At 20.9% G+C, this 23917-nt stretch overlaps 5 protein-coding genes across 5 annotated transcripts in view; 2 read left to right on the top strand and 3 right to left on the bottom strand.

Annotated features, from left to right (window-relative positions):
- Window positions 1–226: 226 nt before the first annotated feature.
- On the top strand, window positions 227–12907 carry PF3D7_1138400 (guanylyl cyclase; the record flags this gene model as incomplete). The annotated part of the gene is made up of 1 exon (XM_001348029.1): window positions 227–12907. The coding sequence occupies one exon, from the start codon at window positions 227–229 to the stop codon at window positions 12905–12907; it is 12681 nt and encodes a 4226-aa protein (XP_001348065.1).
- A 1439-nt stretch (window positions 12908–14346) lies between these two features.
- Window positions 14347–14781, top strand: PF3D7_1138300 (conserved Plasmodium membrane protein, unknown function; the record flags this gene model as incomplete). Its single annotated transcript, XM_002585392.2, has 1 exon — window positions 14347–14781. The coding sequence occupies one exon, from the start codon at window positions 14347–14349 to the stop codon at window positions 14779–14781; it is 435 nt and encodes a 144-aa protein (XP_002585438.1).
- A 167-nt stretch (window positions 14782–14948) lies between these two features.
- Window positions 14949–15710, bottom strand: PF3D7_1138200 (conserved protein, unknown function; the record flags this gene model as incomplete). The annotated part of the gene is made up of 2 exons (XM_001348028.1): window positions 14949–15295; window positions 15497–15710. 2 exons carry the CDS (start codon window positions 15708–15710, stop codon window positions 14949–14951), a joined length of 561 nt encoding a protein of 186 aa, XP_001348064.1.
- Window positions 15711–16403: 693 nt separating this feature from the next.
- PF3D7_1138100 (ubiquitin-related modifier 1, putative) lies at window positions 16404–16784 on the bottom strand (the record flags this gene model as incomplete). Its single annotated transcript, XM_001348027.1, has 1 exon — window positions 16404–16784. One exon carries the CDS (start codon window positions 16782–16784, stop codon window positions 16404–16406), a length of 381 nt encoding a protein of 126 aa, XP_001348063.1.
- A 990-nt stretch (window positions 16785–17774) lies between these two features.
- Window positions 17775–23917, bottom strand: part of PF3D7_1138000 (conserved Plasmodium protein, unknown function) — a gene marked incomplete at both ends in the record, with an annotated part of 8550 nt that continues 2407 nt past the window's right edge. The window contains one exon of the mRNA XM_001348026.1: window positions 17775–23917. This exon is cut by the window's right edge and continues 2407 nt beyond it. Within this exon, the coding sequence (XP_001348062.1) occupies window positions 17775–23917 (6143 nt within the window).

Genomic DNA, 23917 nt, shown 5'->3' with positions numbered 1-23917 from the left:
TTTTTATTATTATTTTACTTTTTATTATTTTTTTTTTTGTTAATATTCCCCTTGTAATAGTTTTATGCTTTTATGTTATAAAGTAGGGGAAAAAATTGCATATTTGTACAGACATATAAATATGTATTAATAAATATATTATGTGTGTACCTTTTTTTGTATTTGTTTTTAATTATGGTTTTTTTTATCTAACAATTAAGTTTTATAAAAAAAGAAAAAAAGAAAAATGTCAGATAGTAAAAAGCATTACAACGAATCTAATGTACGATATAAAGTGAAATATTCAGGAAAAATATTTGGTAATAATATGAAAAAATTAAATGAAAATAATAATCATGATTTTACAACTGCTGAAGCAGCATGGATGGAAAAGAAAAAGAAATTATATAAAGATACAAATAATCAACCTTTATGGGATTTTCGAAAAATTCAAATAAATCCAACAGAAACTGATGAATTAATTAGTTTTCCATCAAATAAAATATGCTCAAAAAATTACGGAAAATATTCATTTATATTTAAAGGATTATATGAACAATTTTTGAGATTACCAAATATATGGTTTTTATTAATTTCCTTATTAGAATTTATCCCACAATATCAAAATTTGAGTAATTATATGTATTATTCCAAACATTCTTCATTTTTCTTACTTTTGTTCTTTATATGTGTGTCTATTATAAAAAATATATATGAAGATTCTAGAAGATCTAATATAGATTATCAAATAAATAATAGATTATGCCATATGTTGGATGGACCAAACTCACAATTAAAAGCTGTAAGATGGATGGAGTTATCAGTTGGTAGTATAATTAGATTAATAGAAAATGAACAAGTTCCTGCAGATATTCTTTTATTAAGTTGTAATAATTCAGAAGGAGTTGTATATATTGAAACATCATTACTTAATGGAGAAACTAATTTGAATAAAAAATATTGTGTAAATGAAACAAGAAATGAAACATCTATATATGCAATAAGTAATATTAGAGGTAGAATAGTTTGTGAGAAACCTAATAGTAATATGGAATCATTTAATGGATCTTTAAAATTAGATGCACATCCTCGTGCCACTTCATTATCTATTAATAATGTTATATTTAAAGGTTCTCATATTAAAAATACTGAATATATATTTGGTGTTATATTATATACAGGTAATGATACCAAAATTATGAAAAATATATCTAATAATAAACACAAATTAGGATATGTAAACAAAGAATTAAATTCATATACAATTATCGGTTTAATCTTTACATTCATATGTGTATTTATATCAGTTTTATTTAAATGGACTGAAGATGATAAATTTAGAAATGGTTCTCATTTTTTTTTAATTACAGTTAAAGATAATATATGTGAATCTATAGTTAAATATACATTATTATATTCTAATATTATACCTATTAGTATATTAATATCAGTAGATTTAATTTCTATATTACAAAGTATTTTGATTGAAAATGATAATCATATAAGTACATTCGAAAATTATGAAACATCAGAACCTTCTACTATTGATGATATGGATAATGAATTAGGTGATTTTAAAATGGATAAATCTCATACGTTTTTTAAAAAATATACTTATTTTTTAAATAACCGTAGTAAAAATTTTACTAACAATAGATATTCCTCTACAAATACTGAACGCGCATCTGATTTTAGAAAAAGCTTTTTTGGTACTTTTGATAAATTAAAAACTATAAAAAGATACTTTTATAGTATTAAAAGTAAAATTAAATCTATATCACAATCAAATACTCTTTATAATAAAAGTTCGGCAGGCGGTAGTATTATACGTTCAGATAAAAATAAACAAACTACATTTTCAAAATCGTTTATAGATATTTTTCAGCGAACAAATAATAATGAGCATTCCCAAACGTTGGACAATAATAATAATAATGATAATAATAATAATAACAATATTTGTAAAGAAAAATATCAAAATGTAAATAATTCAAAAAATGTTTATGTCTCTGAAGATTCATCAAATAATAAATATAAACAGAACGATTATCTACAGAAAAGTCAAGAACAAAATGAAATTCATTCCATAAATAATAATAATTATAATAATAAAAATGACAATAATCTTCAAACCGAATTTAGTAATCATAATTTTAGAATCAATGCATATAAAACTAATAGAACTACAAAAGATGATACATATAATAATAAACATATATCATTAAATAGTAGAAGCAAATCTAATCAAAAAGGAATATTAATAAATAGTAATGAAATAAATCGAAAGAAAAAAAAAAATCTTCTCCAAAAAATTTTTCCCTTTTTCAAAAAAAAAAGAACAAACATTTCAGAAGATTTATCTAAATATGTTTTTAGAAGAAGTAAACAATTAAATATAAATCATAACAATAGTGAAAAATATAACCTAAATGATTATGATGAATATGGATGGGGATTATGTTTAAATTCAAATATGCATGGAGATTTAGGAAATGTAGATTTTATATTTACAGATAAAACAGGAACTTTAACAAACAATAATATGACATTTAATATGTGTTCTATAGCAGGAAAAACATATGGATCCAAATGTAAAAATAAAAAAAAAATATATAATAACCCTAAATCTAATAATGATAATAAACTCAATTCTTATGATAAAAATATATTTAAGAACAAGTTTTCTTCTGAAGCATCTATAAAGAAAATTTCTTTTGTTAGAGATTTTTCAAATAATGTGAGTTCAAAAAATGATCTAACACTTGATGATCCAACAGAATTAATTTCTGACGAAGGGAATAATTACCTTAGAGATAAGTATGAACATACATCTGATAAAAAAAATGATACCAACAAAAACAGAGACGGTGCAAATAACAGCAACAATAACAATAATAAGGATGTTAGTAACAATAAAAATAAAAATAACAATAATTATAATTATAATAGTAATAATGATTATATTAAACAAAATGGTGAATGTAATATATATAATAACCAGAACAATACAAATAATACACATAATAATAATATATATTATGATGAATATAATAATACAAATGAAGGAAATATGAAAAATACTAATGTAAATAAAGATACCAATTCTAAATGTAATAAAAAGGATTTTATAATCAACACATCGGATATAATAAATAATAATAATAATAATAATAATGATCAAAAAACAAATAATTTAAAGTACAAATCTAGCTCTTCATGGAATAGCAAAGCAAAAAAATCAAGTTATATTAATTTGAATTCATATAATAAATATCAGTCCTTTCAAAATTCGTCTATGTTATCATCTTCTTTATCATCTACATGCTCATCAGAAACTGAAGATGAAAATGGATCACAATTAATGTATTATAGCTCTTCAAATTATGATAACTTAGACATAAATAATGATATGGATAGTACTAAAACCTATTCTCATTATACAGAACAAAATTATTATAATAGTGTAAAAGATGATAAAGATATAAATTCTGAACACCAAAGATACCAACAAAAAAAAACAAACAAACAAACAAAAAATATACAACAAAATCAATGTGATCAATGGGAAGATAATAGATATACACAAGAATCAATAAAGAATCAATATTTTTTTGATAGGAATTATCAAACTTTTTTGATGAAACAAAATTTCCCAAGACCAAAAAGTTTTAGATTAAATATGAATTCCAGTTCTGTTAAAGGAAGATGTGATTTTAATGATACAAAAATATATAACGATTTAAATTCTCAGAGTTGGAGAGGATACTACATTGATGAATTTTTTAAATGTATGACGTTATGTCATGCTGTAACTCCATTTATACAATTTGATTATATAAGAAATAAACATTTAACATATACAAATTCTAGAAGTTCTAAAGGAATTTCTAATAATATGGACAGATATAATATTAACCCCACCACCACCACCACCAACAACAACAACAATAATAATAATATTAATAATATTAATAATATTAATAATAATAATAATAATAATAATAATAATAATAATAATAAACAGTTTTCTTGTGATTATATGAAGAATAGAAATGATATAATTTTCGAAACATCCACAGATTATTACGCTAACCAAGATAATGCGAAAAGAAAAAGAGAAAAAACACTTTTTGATAATGTAAGCCATTGTGGGGAAATTCAAGAATATAGGGACAACAAAAAATATAGAATGAAAAGAAGCCAAACGTGTAGTAATAATAGAAAAATATTTTCTAATCAAAGAACTTTATACGATTATAGAAATATGAATAATAACTTAAAAAATAAAAATAGCTATTTAAGAAATAAACTAAAATCAAAAATATTCCTTGATAAAAGTTATAGAAAGAGAAAAAAAAGTTCTGGAACTTATAAAGGATCAGATATATGTAAAGGAATTGAAAAAAAAGAAACACGCAGATGGAAAAGGTTTCTACATATGAAAGGCAGTAACAATAGAAATATATTTTCAAGGATAAAAGATTTTAAATCTAATAGTATAATCTATAATAACCAGGATAAAACTAATGATTACAAGAACGGTTATTCTAATAATATTAATAATAATAATAGTAATAATTATACCAATGAAAAAATTAATAGATCTTTTAATAAAAGACATAGTGCTGTTTCATTTAAACAAATGTCTAAAGAAAAATTAATTCCTATAAATAATGTTTTAAGTAATAGATGTGATGTAGAAAGTTATCCTAACGAAGAGTTGTCTTTTAGTAAAAAGAAAAAAAAAAATTCAGAAATTGTATCATTTGCAAGTGGTAAGAGTGATATAGGATTTGAAGAAAGAACAGATGCAGGTATAGCAGGAAAAAATATGGAACTCTCTTATAATGAATTAGAAAAATATAAATACGTAAAACATATAGATAGTAATAATAAATATATTAATAATAATAATAACAGTATACACATGAGTCATATGAGTAGTAATAATAACACCTTTGAATCACATATATATTTCGATGCTATAAAATATCAATCGAGTTCATTAGATGAAGAATGCCTAATATATAGTTCTAGTTTTTTAGGATATAGATTAGTATTAAGAAATAAAAATACCATGTGTATTGAGATTGATGGTTCATTTAATAAATGGACCATTATAGGGGTCAATGAATTTACAAATAGAAGAGGGAAAATGTCTATTGTTGTAAAACCTGACTCAATGGAATCTGGATCTATATTATATGTAAAAGGTTCGGATTCATCTATTTTATCCTTACTAAATTTAAAATATAGTAAATTTTTGGATAAAAAATACTCAAGAAAGAGAAGAAATAAAAATATACAGAAATATAAACAAAAACGGGAAGAATATAATGAATTAAAAAGTAAAGATATTAATATAGAAGAATTCCAAAAAAGTAAATCACTCAGTTTGAAAAATTTTAAGAATAATACACCGAAAGTTTTATTTGGTGAATGTACTCTGGATAATAATAACAACAATATCAATAAAAATTATAAATATGATAAAAATGATAAACATAATAATAATAATAATAATAATAATAATAATAGTAATTATTCTTATAATTATCTTCATGATTCTAATAATTTAGATGCAATGCAAAATCAAAAGTATTCCTATGCATATGAAGACAAAGAAGATTATTATTATACAAATAATGGTGAATGTAATAAATATAAAGAACGTTATCGAAGATTAGAAAAACAATTACGTAAATTTTCTGTGAAAGGATTAAGATCCATGATTTTTGCATTTAGATATTTAAGTGAAGAAGAAACTATTAAATATAAAAGAATGTATGATGATGCTTGCTCATCTATATATAATAAAGAACAAAGATTAGAAAAGGTTGCAGAGGAATTTGAAAGAGATTTAATATATTTAGGAATAACAGGTGTAAAAAATGGTTTACAAGAAAAAGTACCAAAGACAATTGATATATTAAATCAATCAGGTATACGAATATGGATGTTAACAGGTGATAATGTTGAATATTCATTACATGTTTCATTTTTATGTAAATTTTTAAATAAACATACCAAAATATTTCATGCTGCCTTAGAAAATAGTAATGCCAAAAAATTAAAAAGAGAAGGTATGGCATTATATGAATTATTTCAATTGGAGAAAGAAGAAAAGAAACCATATGAAAATTTATGTTTATTAGTTAATGGTCGAAATTTACAAACCTTCTTAAATTATACTGATTTACAAACACACTTTTTAAATATGGCTTGTACCTGTGATGTTGTTATAGCTTGTCGAATTACAGCAAAGCAAAAAGCATTTTTAGTACAGTTAATAAAAAATAGATTATATCCAACTCCAAATACATTAGCTATAGGTGATGGTGCAAATGACATAGCGATGATACAAGAAGCGAATATAGGTGTAAGTATAATGACATCAGATTGTATTATATCAGCAGGATATTCAGATTATTGTATAAAGAAATTTTGTTATTTAAGGAAATTATTATTTATATATGGATCAAAACATTTATATACTATTAGTATTATATTATATTGGAATTTTTTTAAAAACATACTTCTTATATTACCAATTTTTTTTTATCAAGCTTATGCTTCTTGGAGTTGTGTAAAAATTTATCCAGAATTATTATATACTTTTTTTAGTATATTTTGGGTTTTTATACCTATAATATATTATATGTTTTTACAACATAATTTAAATTATGATATATTATATAATATACCATTATTTTATGCCTTAAGTAGAAGAAGATATAATATGAATTGTTTTAAATTCTTACCATGGATTTTTGAAGCTATATTTTATTCAATGATTATATACTTTTTTGCATATGCAGCACTTAAAGAAAATTCTCATTTGAATAATGGTGAAGTTATTACAATTAATACATTTGGCAATATATGTTTTATAGGATGTCTATTAATATCAATATTACGATTATTTTTAGAAGGATCCTTATGGTCTCCATCTATACTTATAACATGTTTTGGTTGCTTTTTATTTGTGTTTTTTCCATCTCTTCTTTTTATATGTTTTGCTTATTTATCAAATGAATATATAAGAGAAGTTTTCAGACAAACATTTTTGTGGGCTCCTTTATATGTACTATTAATATTATGGTTTAGTACATGTATTATTTCATATATATTTATTAATTTCACTAAATCCATATTATTTCCCAATATATATAATGTTGTAAATCACTGGTTATTTGAACAATATCAAGAAAAACATAATAAAAATAAATACATTTTCTCTTTGTCTGGTAAGAATAAATTTCTCAAGTTGAGAAAATTAGGAAAAAAAATTAAATTTAAATTTAAAAGAAATTATAGTAAAAAATATGATACAAATGTGATAAGAGAACATCCTTTACTTCATCATACATTTAAATCTGAACAGGATCAGAATAAATGTAATGAGCAATTTTCAAAGGACCCCTTTATTTCTAATTCTTTACTGAAATCAAAAAATTGTAAATTTAAAAAGGATAGTTCTTATAGTAAGTCAAATATTCATGTGGATGAAGAGCAAACATATAAAGGATTGAAAGTTGTGTTATCAGAGCAAGTTGTGCATGCGAAGGAAAATTTAGTTTCTTTTAAGAATGAAAAAAAAAATAAAAATAATAAAAATACAAGCATGAATGTAAATGATAACATAATTATAAAAAATAATAACATTAATATTAAAAATAATGATAATAATAATGATGATAATGATAATGATAATAATAATAATAATAATAATAATGATAATTATAATAATAATGATCATAACAAAAAGGAATTTAAACAGAAGCATATTCAAAATAATTATGAAAATTTATTTAATCATACACAAGTTGAAAATAATTTGATTAAAGAAAATCTCTCCATTAGGAACGACAACAACAGGAGGGATAATAAAAATGAAACAGATTATATAAAACAAAGTGATGAAGATTATGAAATGAATCCTAGTATTACTTCTTTAAGAAAAAGAGAATGTATAAATGATTCAAAATATATAGATAATAAATCATATGATAATAAGATATCTAATAACCATGAAGAAAAAGATGGTTTTAAAAGTGATGATAGAAGTTTAATTAATAGTAATATGATGGATTATAAAAACGAATTCACGGAAAATGATACAACATATAGTTTTAACGATAGTCATATGTTTTATGATTTCCCATCAAATTCTAAGACAACAAAAGATTATAAAGTAATTAATTCCAGAATAGATGATTCTATAATGGCTGATATGAAGAATTGTTTAAATCCATTGAAAAATACATTTTTAGTAGATTTATTACCACCAGGGAAAAGATTCAGAATAAACGAAGACCATATATATTTTAAAAATAATGAACGCATGGAAAACATTCCTGAAGCTTTAGATGTCAATAAAAAATATTATCATATAATTCAAAATAAAGCTGAATATTATGATAATGATTCACTGTCTGAATTTTCATATACTAGTTCAAATAGTTCAATTAATAATAAAAAGAAAAATGAAAATACACAAAAAGAAATAGTTAAAGTCAGTCATTTAATTAATAGATTTACTTTGGCATTTAAGGATATGCAATTAGAATCAGGATTTCAAATACATAAAAAAAATAAATTTTATAAAACATTCACACCTTGGTATCGTTTTATATTTTTATTATTAGGAGTATTCTTTTTATATGTTTGGAAATTAGAATCATCTTTGAGCCAATTATGGAATATGCCATCAGATGCATCTACTGATGTATTTATATTATTCTTATCACTTTTATTAGAATTAGTTCTATTAGCTGCAACTGTTACAACATTTTTCTCTAATATATTTATAGAAAATTTTAATAAAATTATTAGTGCTGTAGTTATATTAATAATAACGTACCATGTGGTTAGCTATTCCGTAACACATATCGATGGAGTATTTCAAGCAGTTTTATTTCCATTATATACATTTGTTATATTAAGATTACCTTTTGTTAATGCAGTTTTATGTAATATTATATTTTTGGGCTTATTCATTATACGATTTAATGGTGATCATTTTTTAGATAAAAAAGGGTTAGCACATTATATACCCTTATTTATTGGTGTCGATGTTTTTGTTGGCTTTGTTGGTTATCGATTAGAATATAATCAAAGAAAAAATTTCTTATTAGAATATTCAGTAGAATCATCAAGAAGGAAACAAAGAGAAATTTTAAATACAATGTTACCCCCTTTTGTTGTTGATGAAATGATATATTCTGAATTAAATGAAGAAGGTATACCTATTTCATTAAAAGCCGAGGACATTAGTACTGTCACCATAATTTTTTGTGATATATATGATTTTCAAAATATTGTGGCCAGTATTGAACCTACTCGTCTTGTGGAAGTATTAGACAGATTATTTTTATGTTTTGATAAATGCACTGAACAATTTAATTGCACAAAAATTGAAACAGTATTTGAAACATATTTGGCAGCTTGTGGTTTGGTAAAAAGGGAAAAAGACGAAGACGAGTTGGAAAATAATAAATATAGTAATAACAATAAAAATAATAATAATAATTATTATTATAATAGAAAAAAAAAGAAGAAAAAAAATAACAATAACAACAACAACAACAATAATAATAATAATAATAATAATAATAATAACAACAACTTGAACAATAACAATAATAATAATAATGTTAATACTTCGGATGATGATGGTGATTTTTTTGAAGAAGATGATGCTAATAATCACCAAATATATAACCAAATGAAAGGTCAAGAAGATGCACATGATTCTATAGATTTTGCTTTGTCCATTCTTCATGTAAGTAGTCATATTAAATATGAAAAGTCAAAAATGATGTTAAAGAAAAATGATTCATTTGAAGATGCTAATGATGACACACATAATGTAAATGACTCTTTCAATAACGACAAAGCAGAAAATGATAATACTAATACTGATAATAACAAACCAACAAGAATACGAGTCAAAGTAGGGATACATTCAGGACGAATTATTGCAGGTGTGGTCGGTTCAAAGAAACCACAATATGCCCTTTTTGGTGATACTGTTAATACAGCATCAAGAATGAAAACCACAGGTAAACCTGATTATATACATATATCTGAAGCTACGTATAATTTAGTTAAAGACGATAAAACATTAATTTATGAAAAGAAAGAAACAGAAATTAAAGGAAAAGGTATCATGACAACCTATCTATTGACATCAGTGATCGGCTTAAATTATCCATTTCTCGGTGAACATGTAGAAAAAAAAGGTCATTTTATATCAGAATTATATGAAGATGATTTAAGTAATAATCTAAATTATGATAAGACTCAAAATATTCTTGGATATTATTCAAATAAAATTAATCAAAATAATGATTCTAATATAAATGAAGGTATAATAAATAATAATATGAATACATTTAATACAATCGATGGTGATACAAGTAATTATTATGTAAATCTTAAAGACCTATCTTTGAATGATTTACCTAATGAATATATTAAAGATGTGAATACACATTATTGTGAAATTATAAAATTAAGAAACCTTAAAATAGGAACAGCTGTTGGATATCAATTAAAACAAAAAGATTTTTATAATATGACATTTTTAAATAATGGACTTAATAATGATACAGCAACAAATTTTAATCAATATATTGAAAGTCATAAAGATTTTGACGATATAAAAGATCTACGTATTGGTATGAATAAACTTTCTATAAGTGATTCATTATATTATTTGAATGAAAATGTAATAAGAAATGAACCAATAAATGAATACAAAAATAAAATAAAAATAAATAGTGTAAATACAAATAAAAAATCCTATGAAGATGCACATTTAAACGCAGGAAATATTATATATACTAATAATGAATATCCTAATGGACAAAATATTGAAGAAGATGATGATTTATTATTAACCAATCATTATAATAAGACAAATGTAAATAATAATAATAATAATAATATATATGATGTAAGTAAAGAATTAATTGAACATAATGAAGAAGATTACAAAAATATATTAATGTGTTCCAAAAGGTGCAAAAATTGTAATGAAACTTATTGTACTCCAAATGATTGCAATAACAATGATCATGTATATCATGTAATGTATCATAGAAAGTTAAGTAATATAAAAAAAAATTATTTGAAAAATATAAGAAAAGATGCAAATATTAAAAAGGATATAGAAAAAGAAGAATTAAATAAAATACATTCAAATAAAAAATCATTTAATTTTTTTTATTTATTTTCTTATATATTTAAAATATTTCCATTTATTGGAAAAATAAATAAGGAAGAAAAAAAAAATAAATCATATAAAAAAGGAGAACAAGATAAATCATCTAAAAGAATAATTGCTTTAAACAGTGAATGGATATTCTTAAAATTTAGTGATAAAAATTTAGAAGCAAAATATAGAGCACATTTTTATAGTAACAAATCAAATATTAATTCAATTGAACAAGCGCTAATTATATTTTTAGTTACATTTGTTATGCAAACTTTAATATCTAGTACGGTTTCTATAGTATTTATTGATCATAAAAGAGCAACCCAAACATTACATATAAACTATTTTGCATATTGGTCAGTACGATCAGTATATACATTTTTTGGATTTGTGTTATGGCTTTTATTTCATTATAGAACACGGCCTGAAGTGTCATCTTTATTAAACATAAAATGGATGATATTCTTTTTAAATTTATTATTCATATCAGCAGCTTGTGTATTTTCCATAGCATATTTATGGGCTATATCCGAAACAGATCAGACAACATCATATACGATATGGATGACAAATGATACAATCGAATTTTTTTTTTATTTAGTTATATTACATCATAACACAGGAATGTTATTCCAAACGTGTATCTTAGTAGATTTGTTATTTATTACTATGTCATTAACCTTTATAGCGACAAGTGTTGTAAAAACCATAACAACTGATTCAACAGTGTTATTAATACCTTGGTATGTAGCTTTTAATTTAATTTCTACCTATTGTAAAGAATCAATAGATAGACGGACCTTTTACGCAAATGAAAGTGCAAAGAAAACAGAAAATAGAGCAACAGAACTTTTAAATGATATGTTACCCAAACATGTATTAGAAGAATTTCAACAAGATAAATTAAAATTAGCATATACACATGATAGATTGACATTTCTTTTTGCTGATATTTGTGGATTTACATCATGGGCAAATGGTGTAGATGCATCTGAAGTTTTAACATTGTTACAAAAACTATTTGCAAAATTTGATAACGATAGTACAAAATATGGATTATATAAATTATGTACTATTGGGGATGCTTATGTAGCTATTAGTGAACCAGTTACTGAAGATAATAAGGATTATGATCCAGTAGATGGTACAGAACGTGTTTTAGAAATGGCCTATTCTATGATTCGAATTATTAAAGAAATAAGAGAAAAGTTATATATTCCCAATTTAAATATGAGAATTGGATTACATTATGGTTCATGCGTAGGTGGTGTTATTGGTTCAGGGAGATTAAGATACGATCTTTGGGGTATTGATGTGTTAACAGGAAATTTAATGGAAAGTAATGGTATTCCTGGAAAAATTAATGTATCCGAAACACTTAAAAATTTCTTATTACAGCAATTTAAAAATAGATTCATTTTTAAACCACATACAACAATAAGAGTTATATACAAAGATGTTAAATGTTTTATTATTACAGATAAAAAAGAAGTAGAATCATCAAACCACTCTAAATTATTACAAAATAAAAACTATCTACTTAATAAAAAATTTAGCACACAAAATTATTTAGTCAAAAATATATTTGCCAAGAAAAAACATTCAAGTATCTCTTCTTCTAAGAATATTCATTCCTACGATGAAAAAAAGAAGAAGAAAAATGATTTATTCTATATAAATGTTAACGATCGCCAGTCGAATTTGTAAAAACTCAAAAAAATAAAAAATAAAAATATATATATATTATATTATATTTTTAATCTATTTAACCTTATAGATGACTAAATTTGTGTGATTTATAAATATACTTAATTTTTACTTTATTATATAATATTATATACATATATATATATATATTTTTTTTTTTTTATGCTTTTCTTATTAACACATTTCATTTTATTCTGCATTTAATTAAAATGTATAATCCATATATAATGCATTTGATTATTTATTTATTTTTTTTTTTTAACCATAATAATAAATATATATAATATGTGGATTATAAATAAAATATTTTTAAGGTATATATAACATACTCTTTTCCCTTTTTTTTTTTTTTTCTTTTTTTTTCTTTTTTTTTCTTGGTATATACACAATTTTGAATATTTCTTTTATTCTATATTTATTTAATATAAATAAATAATTATTTATATCTGTCCCATATAAATATTATATATATGTATATATTTTTTAATATTATGTCTCTATAATTATATATATATATATATATATATATAATATACATAGTATTATTTTATTTATTTTTTTGTTTAAAAATTTATGAAATATTTATGCACATGAATATTTTTCCGAACATTCGTTTAACATATATATATATATATATATATATATATATATTTTTATACATACATTTAGAAATATTTTGAACGAAATATTTTACTTATTTTAAAAATTATTAAAAGAATCAATTCAAAATAAGAAATGTTACAACTCCTAAGGAGAAATGAATAAAAAGGTTGAAAATAAAAAAGTTAAACATTTGGCTGATGTACTTGCTACCTTAAATCAAAATGAAATTGGTACATAAAAAAATAAAATAAAATAATTATATTATATTATAAACATATTAAAATATTATGAGATATAAATTTTTAATATGCATTTATATTTATAATTAAGACTTAAATAGTATTATAAATCTACTCAAAAGTATATAAAAAAATATATATTATATACTTTTTATTTTTAAATATTTATTTTATTTTAATATAAAATATGAGCTTTCTTTTCTTTTATATTAGAACATTTTCAACGTTTATTCAAAGAAAGAATATCAGCAAAACCCAAAAACTCAAAAAAATCGGCTGCAGAAATTAATTCAGTCTTACCACATACAAAGAGATTTCCCAGTCCACTGAAATTAAACATTTATACAAAGCACACAATTTTTAACTTTTATTCTAATTTACTTCAAACCATAAGGACAACCCTATTTTTTCGTAAGCAAATAATATATATATATATATATATATATATATATATATATATATTTATTTATTTATTTATTTATATTTATGTTAAATATATTTCTTTATTTTTGATGTGCATCCACGAAACTACTATAATTTATGTAACTACATAAATATTTTTATTTTTTTCCATTATGAAATATATATAGGATAATCATGAAAGTGAAAAAATGGATAAAAAAAATCTACAACTCTAACCATATTCATTCTTTTATTAGTAGCATATCTGGAACATTAGCTTCTGTTTTTTTTAAGAAGTCTTTGGACTTTTCCACATTTATATACGACATAGATATAATCACTACATCATTTATAAGACATATAATGATAAGAATAATATATTTTTTTTTATTCATATTATGTAATATTATTATGATTAAACACTATGTTTTATTAATGAAACATTATTCTGCCTTTTATGCAACTGTCCTAAATTTTTCTTTAAATTTTTTTTTAAGTGCTTTATGTGGCATCATATTTTTTCATGAGAAAAGAAAATTGTTATGGTTCTTTGGGGTTATGCTAATAATTTGTGGATTGATTTTTATACTTAAGGATACAATAAATGAAGAAAAAATAAAAAACAAATAAAAATTATTAAATAAATAAATAAAAAAAAAAAAAATATATATATATTGTTAATATTTATTATATTTTTGTAATTTTTTTTTATATATAATATGCCAATTGATTAAAAAATATATATTCTTTAAAATATGCAATAATATGTAATAATGTGCAAAAAAAAGAAAAATTTATTATATAATATTTCTATTATCTTCCAATTGCTTATCTATTCCTTTCATAAGTAAAAAATAAACCACGGTAGAAACTGTAGCAACAGTTAAATGAAGAAAAACTAAAATTGAATTGGCGGAAAAGAAAAGTACAGCATTATATGAATTACAGTCGTTATTCATACCAATCCTTTTATTAAATACAACACTAGTGATAGTATATAATACATATATACCATAACAACTAGATAATACATCAACAATGGCCATAACTGCTGAAACGACAGCTACTATACCCCATTCGTATTCGGTGCCCCATTCTCTGCAACTTATGATAGAGTAATAAGGAGCCATCACATATGAAACGCCTTAAAAAAAAAAAAAAAAAAAAAAAAAAAATGAAAAAAATGAAATGTATTATATTGATTAGATAATATATGTGTATATAAAAATGTTTATTTATTTGTTTATTTATTTGTTTATTTGTTTATTTATTTATTTGTTTATTTATTTATTTATTTATTTATTGATTCATTCAAATTTATAATTATCTTATTAAGTCATTTTACCTATTGATAAGGAAAAATTGAACAATGAATCAATTAAGGCAAGACACTGTAAATCAGATGCTTTGGGGAATAAAAAAATAAGATATGATAAAATTGACAAACAAATATACAATATCATTAATATTATTAACCATTTTCTAACAGGATTATATATAAGTGGAGCAGTACCACCATTTCTTAAAGGACGACCACATATGTAATTAAAAATTTTCATCCTAAGGAAATAAGAACAAATCCTTATTTTAATTTTTGCTTTTATTTTTTTTTTTTTTCCCCTATTTGTTCATTTTTCTTTGTCTTTTATAAATACATTTTTTTTTTTTTTTTTTTTTTTTTTTTGTATTATATGAAAATATTTATATGATTATATATAATCTTTGTTTTTCATTATTTTCATCATTTTATATTACCCCATTGTTAACTTTTTTTCGATTTTTCTTATTTTATTGTATAAATATAATTATTTTGAGATGAAATTATATGGACATGCTTTGTGGTAAACATATTAATACTATAATATTTTTTATATAAAAGATAATTTATTCATATCCAAAATAAAGTAAAAAATGTTTATATATATATATATATATATATATATATAACATAAATATTTTTTAAAATAATAATTGATTAGTTTTAAAAATATATGATTATATACATTACTTAATATATAACCCTTTTTGGGAAAGAAAAAAAGAAAAAAAATAAACATAAAACGTGTATATGTATATATATATATATATATATATATATATATATGTACAAATGAGGTACGAATTAAAAAAATTTATATTCATATATTACATGAAATATTTTCTTGGTATAATTATAAAAAAAAGTCTTAAAAAAAAATTACAGAAAAATTAATTATATATAATTAAATATTAAAAATTAAATGTCTGTCTTATTAGCCACCATGTAATGTTGATAAGAAACATATTTTATCATTATTTTTTATTTTGTATGTATATGTATCTAGAATTTCCCAATCATATTCATTTATTAGAACAATAATTCCTGGTTTTATTTTTCCTTTATCACTTAAATTATAATTTGAATATTCCTTATCATCTATCATTACATTACATGATTTGACATTACCATCACTCATAACAAAATCTGAGAAAACATCTTTTCTATCAACAATTATATGATTTCTTATATATGCTATTAAATTCTCAAAATTAAATTCTTCTGATTCAATTTCTAATGATACATAATTTTTTGATTTGTTAGCTAAATAGCTTTCAAGTCCACCCAAAAATTTTAATTCTACTTTAGTTTTCATTATAAATATTAGGATATAAAAAATAAATAAATAAATAAATATTAAGATATTTATAATATATATAATTACTTATAATAACCTATAAAATTTTGTAATGTACAATATTACCTTTCGTAACATTTGTTCTAATATAATTCATATATATTAATATTTATATTGTATCTATAAAAAAATCAAGATATAAAATTTATACCAAATAATATACTACAAATAAAAACAAATATAATATATATATATATATATATATATCAAAATTTTAAAACAATTTTATTTATATATACATGTTTCTAAAATATTCATTAATATATTCACAATTACAAAATTCTTTAAAAGAACTTCCAAATATAAGCTCTTAATTTATGGTAAAAAAAAATTAATTAATAATAATATTGTTTTCTTTTTGGTACAGCAAATTTAATTCGTTACCAGTTTTTATTTATAATTTGTTATTTAAATTTATTCTAATATACTTACATACATATTTATATATACTTGCAAAAAAAAAAAAAAAAAATATATATATATATATATATATATAATATTATATATACATATTATTATATTATAAATATGGTCATATAATTATGCCTTAATATTATATTATATATGTTGTTTCTTTTAATATATTGAATAATTCACAAAAAAAAAAAGGATAATAAAAAATTATATGTTTTGTAACAACAAAAAAAAAAAAAAAAAAAAAAAAAAAAATAGTATAAAATATAATAATATTAAATAAGAATAATAAAATTTACATATATATAAATATATTTATGTATATATATAAAAGTAATACAATATTTTAAGGATGAATAGAATTGTTCATATTAATATTTATATATAATAATAAAAGGACAACCGACACGAAATAAATATATGGAAAATGAAAAATAAATAAATAAATAAATAAATATATATATATTTATACATATTTATATATTTATTTATATATTTATATTGTATAATGTCTCAAATTTGATTATTGCATTTTTAACCTAATATTCCTTCTTTCTTTAAGGCTTCTCTAAAACTACTTAAAGACTTACGAGTTTCTGATTTGAAATAATTTCCTTGGTCTCTTTTATTGAATGAAAAGATATCTGGAGCAACATTCTTATTTAATTCATTATATATATTGTTATATCCATTTGTTGAATATTTTCTAAATTGTTTATTATTCGTAGTGTTTTGTAAATTGAAATCATGATAATGAATATTACTAAAATCATTAAGATTTAAGTGACTGAGAGGATTATTTATCTGTTTATTCAAATCTGTATAATTATTATTATAAAAATTATTAGAATTTGAAAAATCATTTTTCATAATTAATGAATTATGATTATTTGTAGTAACAGATTTAGATCTCATTAATTTAATATTATTTCCTAAATTATTTGTTATACTAATATTACTATTATTATTCATATCTAAACTATTATAACTTTGGTATGTCTTCTCATTTGTTGTATTGTTATCATTATTACAACTATCTGGTAATAATTCAGCACTTTTATTTATAATTATATCCTTATTATTAGTACTTAAATCTTTCGACACCAAATTTTTTAATGATAAATTATTACTATCTTCATTTTTATTATCCTTAAAATTATTATGAATGTTATTTGATATATTAACATTATTTTGATTATACATTAATGAACTATTATCACTAGTACTTACATTCTTTTTTTGTGTATTTGTTGATGATTTTTTTATTGCACCATTACAATTTAAAGGTATAAGTGATTTCATATCTTCTAAAACCTTATCAGCATATGTGGACATATCTCTTAATCCCTTTTTCCTATTTTCTGAATAATTAAGTAATTGTGTTGTATTTGTTTTCATTTTTCTTGCACCTTCTTCTATATTCATTGATTTATTTTTTTTTTCAGAATCCAATTTCTTAAAATCTAAAGAATTTGATCTTTTCATATTTTTCTTATATATATCGTCATCTCTTAAGTTATTATTTCTTTTTTCTTTCATTGTATTTGCGTTGGTATTATTTATATTTTGTCCATTACTTATTATATCAATATTGTTATCATTATTTTTAACATTATTTTCCTTGTTTATAATATAGTTTTTATTATCCTTCATATCATTACCTTCATTTTCTTTATTTGTATCTTCCAAAACACTGTTCATATTAATTTCTTCATTTTTTACATTGATTTCCTTTTTGTCTAGCAAATTATAGTTTATACAATTATTATTATTATTATTATTATTATTGTTATTATTATAAATATATGCGTTCATGTTAGGATTAAAAGAATTGATATTAAATAAGTATGAATTATTTAAAACATCTCCTCCTAACATATTATTATTATTATTATTATTATTATTATGTAATGAATTAGTAATGTGTAGATTTTCTTGTATATCATTATATAATTTTTGATTTACATTTTGTATATTGTTCAACATTTCTACATTCACACTATGATTTACAACATTGTTATTATTTAGTATTAAATTTACATCATTCTTCAAAATAGTATCATCTAATTCGATTGTAGGAATTTGATTTTGGTTAGTATTATTAGGAATACCAATTACTATATCTTTACAGGTATCTTTATTTATATTTCCATTTATACAATTTAGATTGTTATATGATAAATAATTCTGATCAATATAATTAATACTGTTCAAATTGTTATTTAAATTATTATGGTTTAATAATTGCATGTTGTCAAAATAATTATTATTTTGCAAATTGGGATCCAAATATATACTTTTTATATTATTCGCATAAAAATCAGGACAAGTAACAAATGGCTGTACAGAACCAATAGTATTTGTATTCAGATTTTCTAAATTATTCATATTATTTTGATTTAATATGACGTTATTAATTAACAGATCATTGTTTAGATATGGTACATTATTTAATAAGGGCACATGATTAATATTATTCTTCTTACTATCAAAATATTTATTATACATATAATTTGTATCTATATTGTTAACCCAAGTATATATAGTAGAACCATCTGGAGCATATATAGGACCATAATTTATATAATTCCCTTCATCGATATTTATATTATCATATGGTACCTTATTATTTAAAACATTATATGAATTAATATTATCATTTATTCTTTCAAAATTATTAATATTATTATCATTATTATTATCATTATTTTTATTATTCGTGTGGTTCGTATTTTTTGTTTCCTTTTTGCTTTTCTTTTTTATTTTAGTTATTTCAAAATTTAGTATATCCTTTGATATATTTTTATTACTTAACTCTTGTTTTATTTTACTCTGTACTAATTTTGATATGCTATTTACTAATATGTTTAATTTATCCTTATTATTCTTATTAATATTATTTTCATATTTCTTATTTATAGATGATTTATTGTATCCCTTATTATTAACAGACAATGGAATATGCTTCATTTTATTAGAATTCTTATTATTCTTTTTCATACTTTTATTACTACTTCCCTTCATTATATTTTTATTATCATTTTTATTATACATATATTTATTCTTCTTATCTTCATTATTTTTTTCCTTTTTATCTATTTTTATATAAGGATATGTTTCATTATTCTTAATATCAATTATCCAGGCTTCAGCTTTTCCATTATTGCTTTTACCTTCATTTAACTCCTTCGTTTGTGTACTATCATTTAATTCATCATAATTAATTTTTACAATATTATCACAAGAATCATATGAGCAATTTTTATTCATCTCATATGTTTTAATATTATTATGAGAAAATCTCTCTTGTATAATATCTTCATTTTTTAATTTCATATTATTTCCCTCTTTATTATAATATGCTATATTGTCTTCATTTATGAAACTGCTTTGTATGGATTTGGGTATGTCATCCTTTTCATTAATATTATTATTATTATTATATTTAAATATACTTTTTAAATTGTTTTCTTCCTTATTAAAAGTATAATTATTATGCTTGTCATTATTTATATGCTTATATGTATATTCATTCGTTTTAGTTATATTATTATTCATTATGTTTGTATTTTTTTCAAGGAGATTATTATATTCTAAATTATTCTTATATAAATTATGTATTTTTTCTTTCTTCTTATCTATATATTGAGATATATCCTTGTTCAGTTCATTAATTTTATTGGATACATATCTCTTCTCAATATTTCTCAAAAAATTTTCAGTAGACGTATTACTAATATTATCTAAATTTTTATAACTCTCATTAACTAGATTAGTATTAAAACTGTTATATTTTAAATTGTTATTAGTGTTTATTATATTATGGTTAATATTATTATTTGATAAAAGATTTTTTTGTATAAATGTATTATTTTCCTCATCCATATTACTCTTCATCATATTATGTTCATTCAATTCATTAGATAGGAATTTCTTAATATTGTTACTTGTTATTATGTTATTCATATTTTCTAAATCTTTTGTTATATTATCTATTTCAAAAATGTTGTTTATATTAATATATTTCTGTTCATTATTTAATATATTATTATGAATATTTTGTTCTTTTCTTAACAATGGATTATTCTCATCATCATTATTATTATTATTATTATGTGATATTTCCAATCTTTTTACCATTTCGTCTGTTTTATTTGAATTTTCAATATTTAATGATATATTATTAATCTTTTCCTTTTTTATATTCGAATCATCAATTTTATTACTTTCTCTTCTATCATAAACATCATATTTGACATTTTCATAACTATATATATCGGAGAATTTTCCACATGTTGTTGTGGACTCTTTATATTTTTTATAATAATTATTATCATAATGATTTTCATTGTTCACATATATATCTTTATCTTTATCTTTATCTTTATCCTTATTTATTTTATTATTATTTACATCATCATGATCATCAGGTACTTTCACTTTATTTTCTTCATCCTTCATGTTGACACTATGCTCCATATGTATTAAGTCATTAATTTTGTTCTCTTCATTACTATTAAGATATAAATTTTCTGAACTTTGCTCATTTGATATCAAGGATTTATAATCATCCATACAATAATAATCATTGGGAACCATATTATAACTTATATTTGTTATGTGACTTAATTTTTGGGCCTGTTGATCATATTTCATTTTTAATTTTTCTAAATAGTTCAGACATTGTTCATATTTATTTTGTAATTCTTTCTTTTCATTTAATATATATACAATTTTTTTATTTAATTGAACTGTTTGATTATTTGATGTTTTTAGTAAATCATTTAATAGATTAATTTTATTTTTCTTTTCATCTAAATTTTTCGTTAATATCTTTATTTTTTCTAAATATAATTTCTCAGATTCACTTTGTAATATTTTAATATCTTCTTTAATATTATCCATATCATAATCATTTAAACGATTAGACAATAGTAAGTTTTTTTTTTTCATAATCATAATTTGTTCCTTTAAATCAAACATTTCTTCGTATAATTGATTATTTTCATTTTTTAATAAAGAAAGGTTAGAATTTTCTGAGCTGTTCATATGATACTTATTTGTATTAACTTTATCTTCATACAAATTACTATTTGAGGTAAAATTTTCTGAACTATTTATATTATCCTCGGTAGTAACAAAACTATTTGATGTACTATTATTTGTATTAGAGGTAACACATTTTAATTCATTTGTATATGTATTGGTATTTTCATTTGATACTATAAAATTATGTTCATTAGAATTCTCACTAATATTTTCTGAATTATTTCTATATGTATAAATATTTATTTTTTCTTTTTTATCAAATGTATTAAAATTATGATTTTCCATATCTGATAATTTTTTTTTTAGTTGTGTATTTTCTAGTTTCAAGGAATCCATTTTTTTAATTTCTTCTTTTAATATATATACTTGATCTTGTAATGATTGTAGTTGTATAGTTACTTGTGTTTTATTTGTTATTTTCCCTTTTATTTCTTCTAGTTTATTATTAAATTCATTATAAATTTGTTCATCTTTTTTAATTTCATCCATATTAACAATACTACTACTACTATTATTATTATTATTATTATTATTATTATTATTGTTGTTGTTGTTATTATTATCATTATTATTGTTGTTATTATTATCTTTTTCCATATTATTACTTATCATATTTAAATTATTATCAATTTGTGATTCCAAAGCAATAATTTTTATATTTTTCTTTTTCAAATCATATTTCATATCTTCATTTTTTTTTGATAAATTATCTAATTCATTATGTAACTTCTCAATATGCCTTTCTGTAGCTATAAATAATCGATCTTGACTTTCTTTTAATTTTTCCATTTTTATATATTCATTTTTTATTCGATCACGTGATTCATATAATTTTTCAATTCTCCTTCTTAATCTTTCATTATGAGATTTTAATAAATTCATTTCTCTTTCAAATGATTTTAATGATGCAAATGTTTCTACAGTAACCATACTTCTATTTTTTTTATTTTTATATTCATTACTTTTCATATTTTCTTCATCATTTAGTTTAGATAAAATGTTCCTATTTTCATCTATTAAATTATAAACGTCCATATATTTTTCTTTACTATATTCATTTTTATCTTGTAACATTAATATAGCTGTTTGTTCATCATCATTATAATTATTATTACTATTATAATTATCATAACAACCTTTGATTTTCTCTAAAATTTTTACTTTTAAATCATTTATTTTTTGCACTTCATTATATGTCTCCGTATTAGATTCATTAACAGTTACATCTACCTTATTTTCCATATCTTCTTGTTTTGTATAAGTAGTATCATTCTTTTTTATATCTTCTTTATTCTTATTATATAAATCATATGAATCTTTACTTAAACTTTTAAAAAAAACAGAATCGATACTTGTTTTTTTATTTATCATATCATTTTTTATATATAATGTCTTTGTGATATCTTTTATATCGGTTTGTATGATATTTTCTATTTGAATTTTCTTCTCATTATTAGTTTGAACACTTTCATGTTTTAAACCTTTATTTAAAGTTTGAGTATTTTGATTAATTTTGTAATTTTCCATAAATTCCATTTGCTTCTTTTCATCTCCTCCAATTAAAAGAAATTGTAATTTCTTTTTCATTTCTTCGTCTTTTTCTCTGTCCACAAAATATTGGAAAAGAT

Source organism: Plasmodium falciparum (genome assembly GCF_000002765.6).
Source record: "Plasmodium falciparum 3D7 genome assembly, chromosome: 11".
Taxonomy (NCBI): domain Eukaryota; phylum Apicomplexa; class Aconoidasida; order Haemosporida; family Plasmodiidae; genus Plasmodium; species Plasmodium falciparum.
This window is presented reverse-complemented; position numbering and strand designations above follow the sequence as displayed.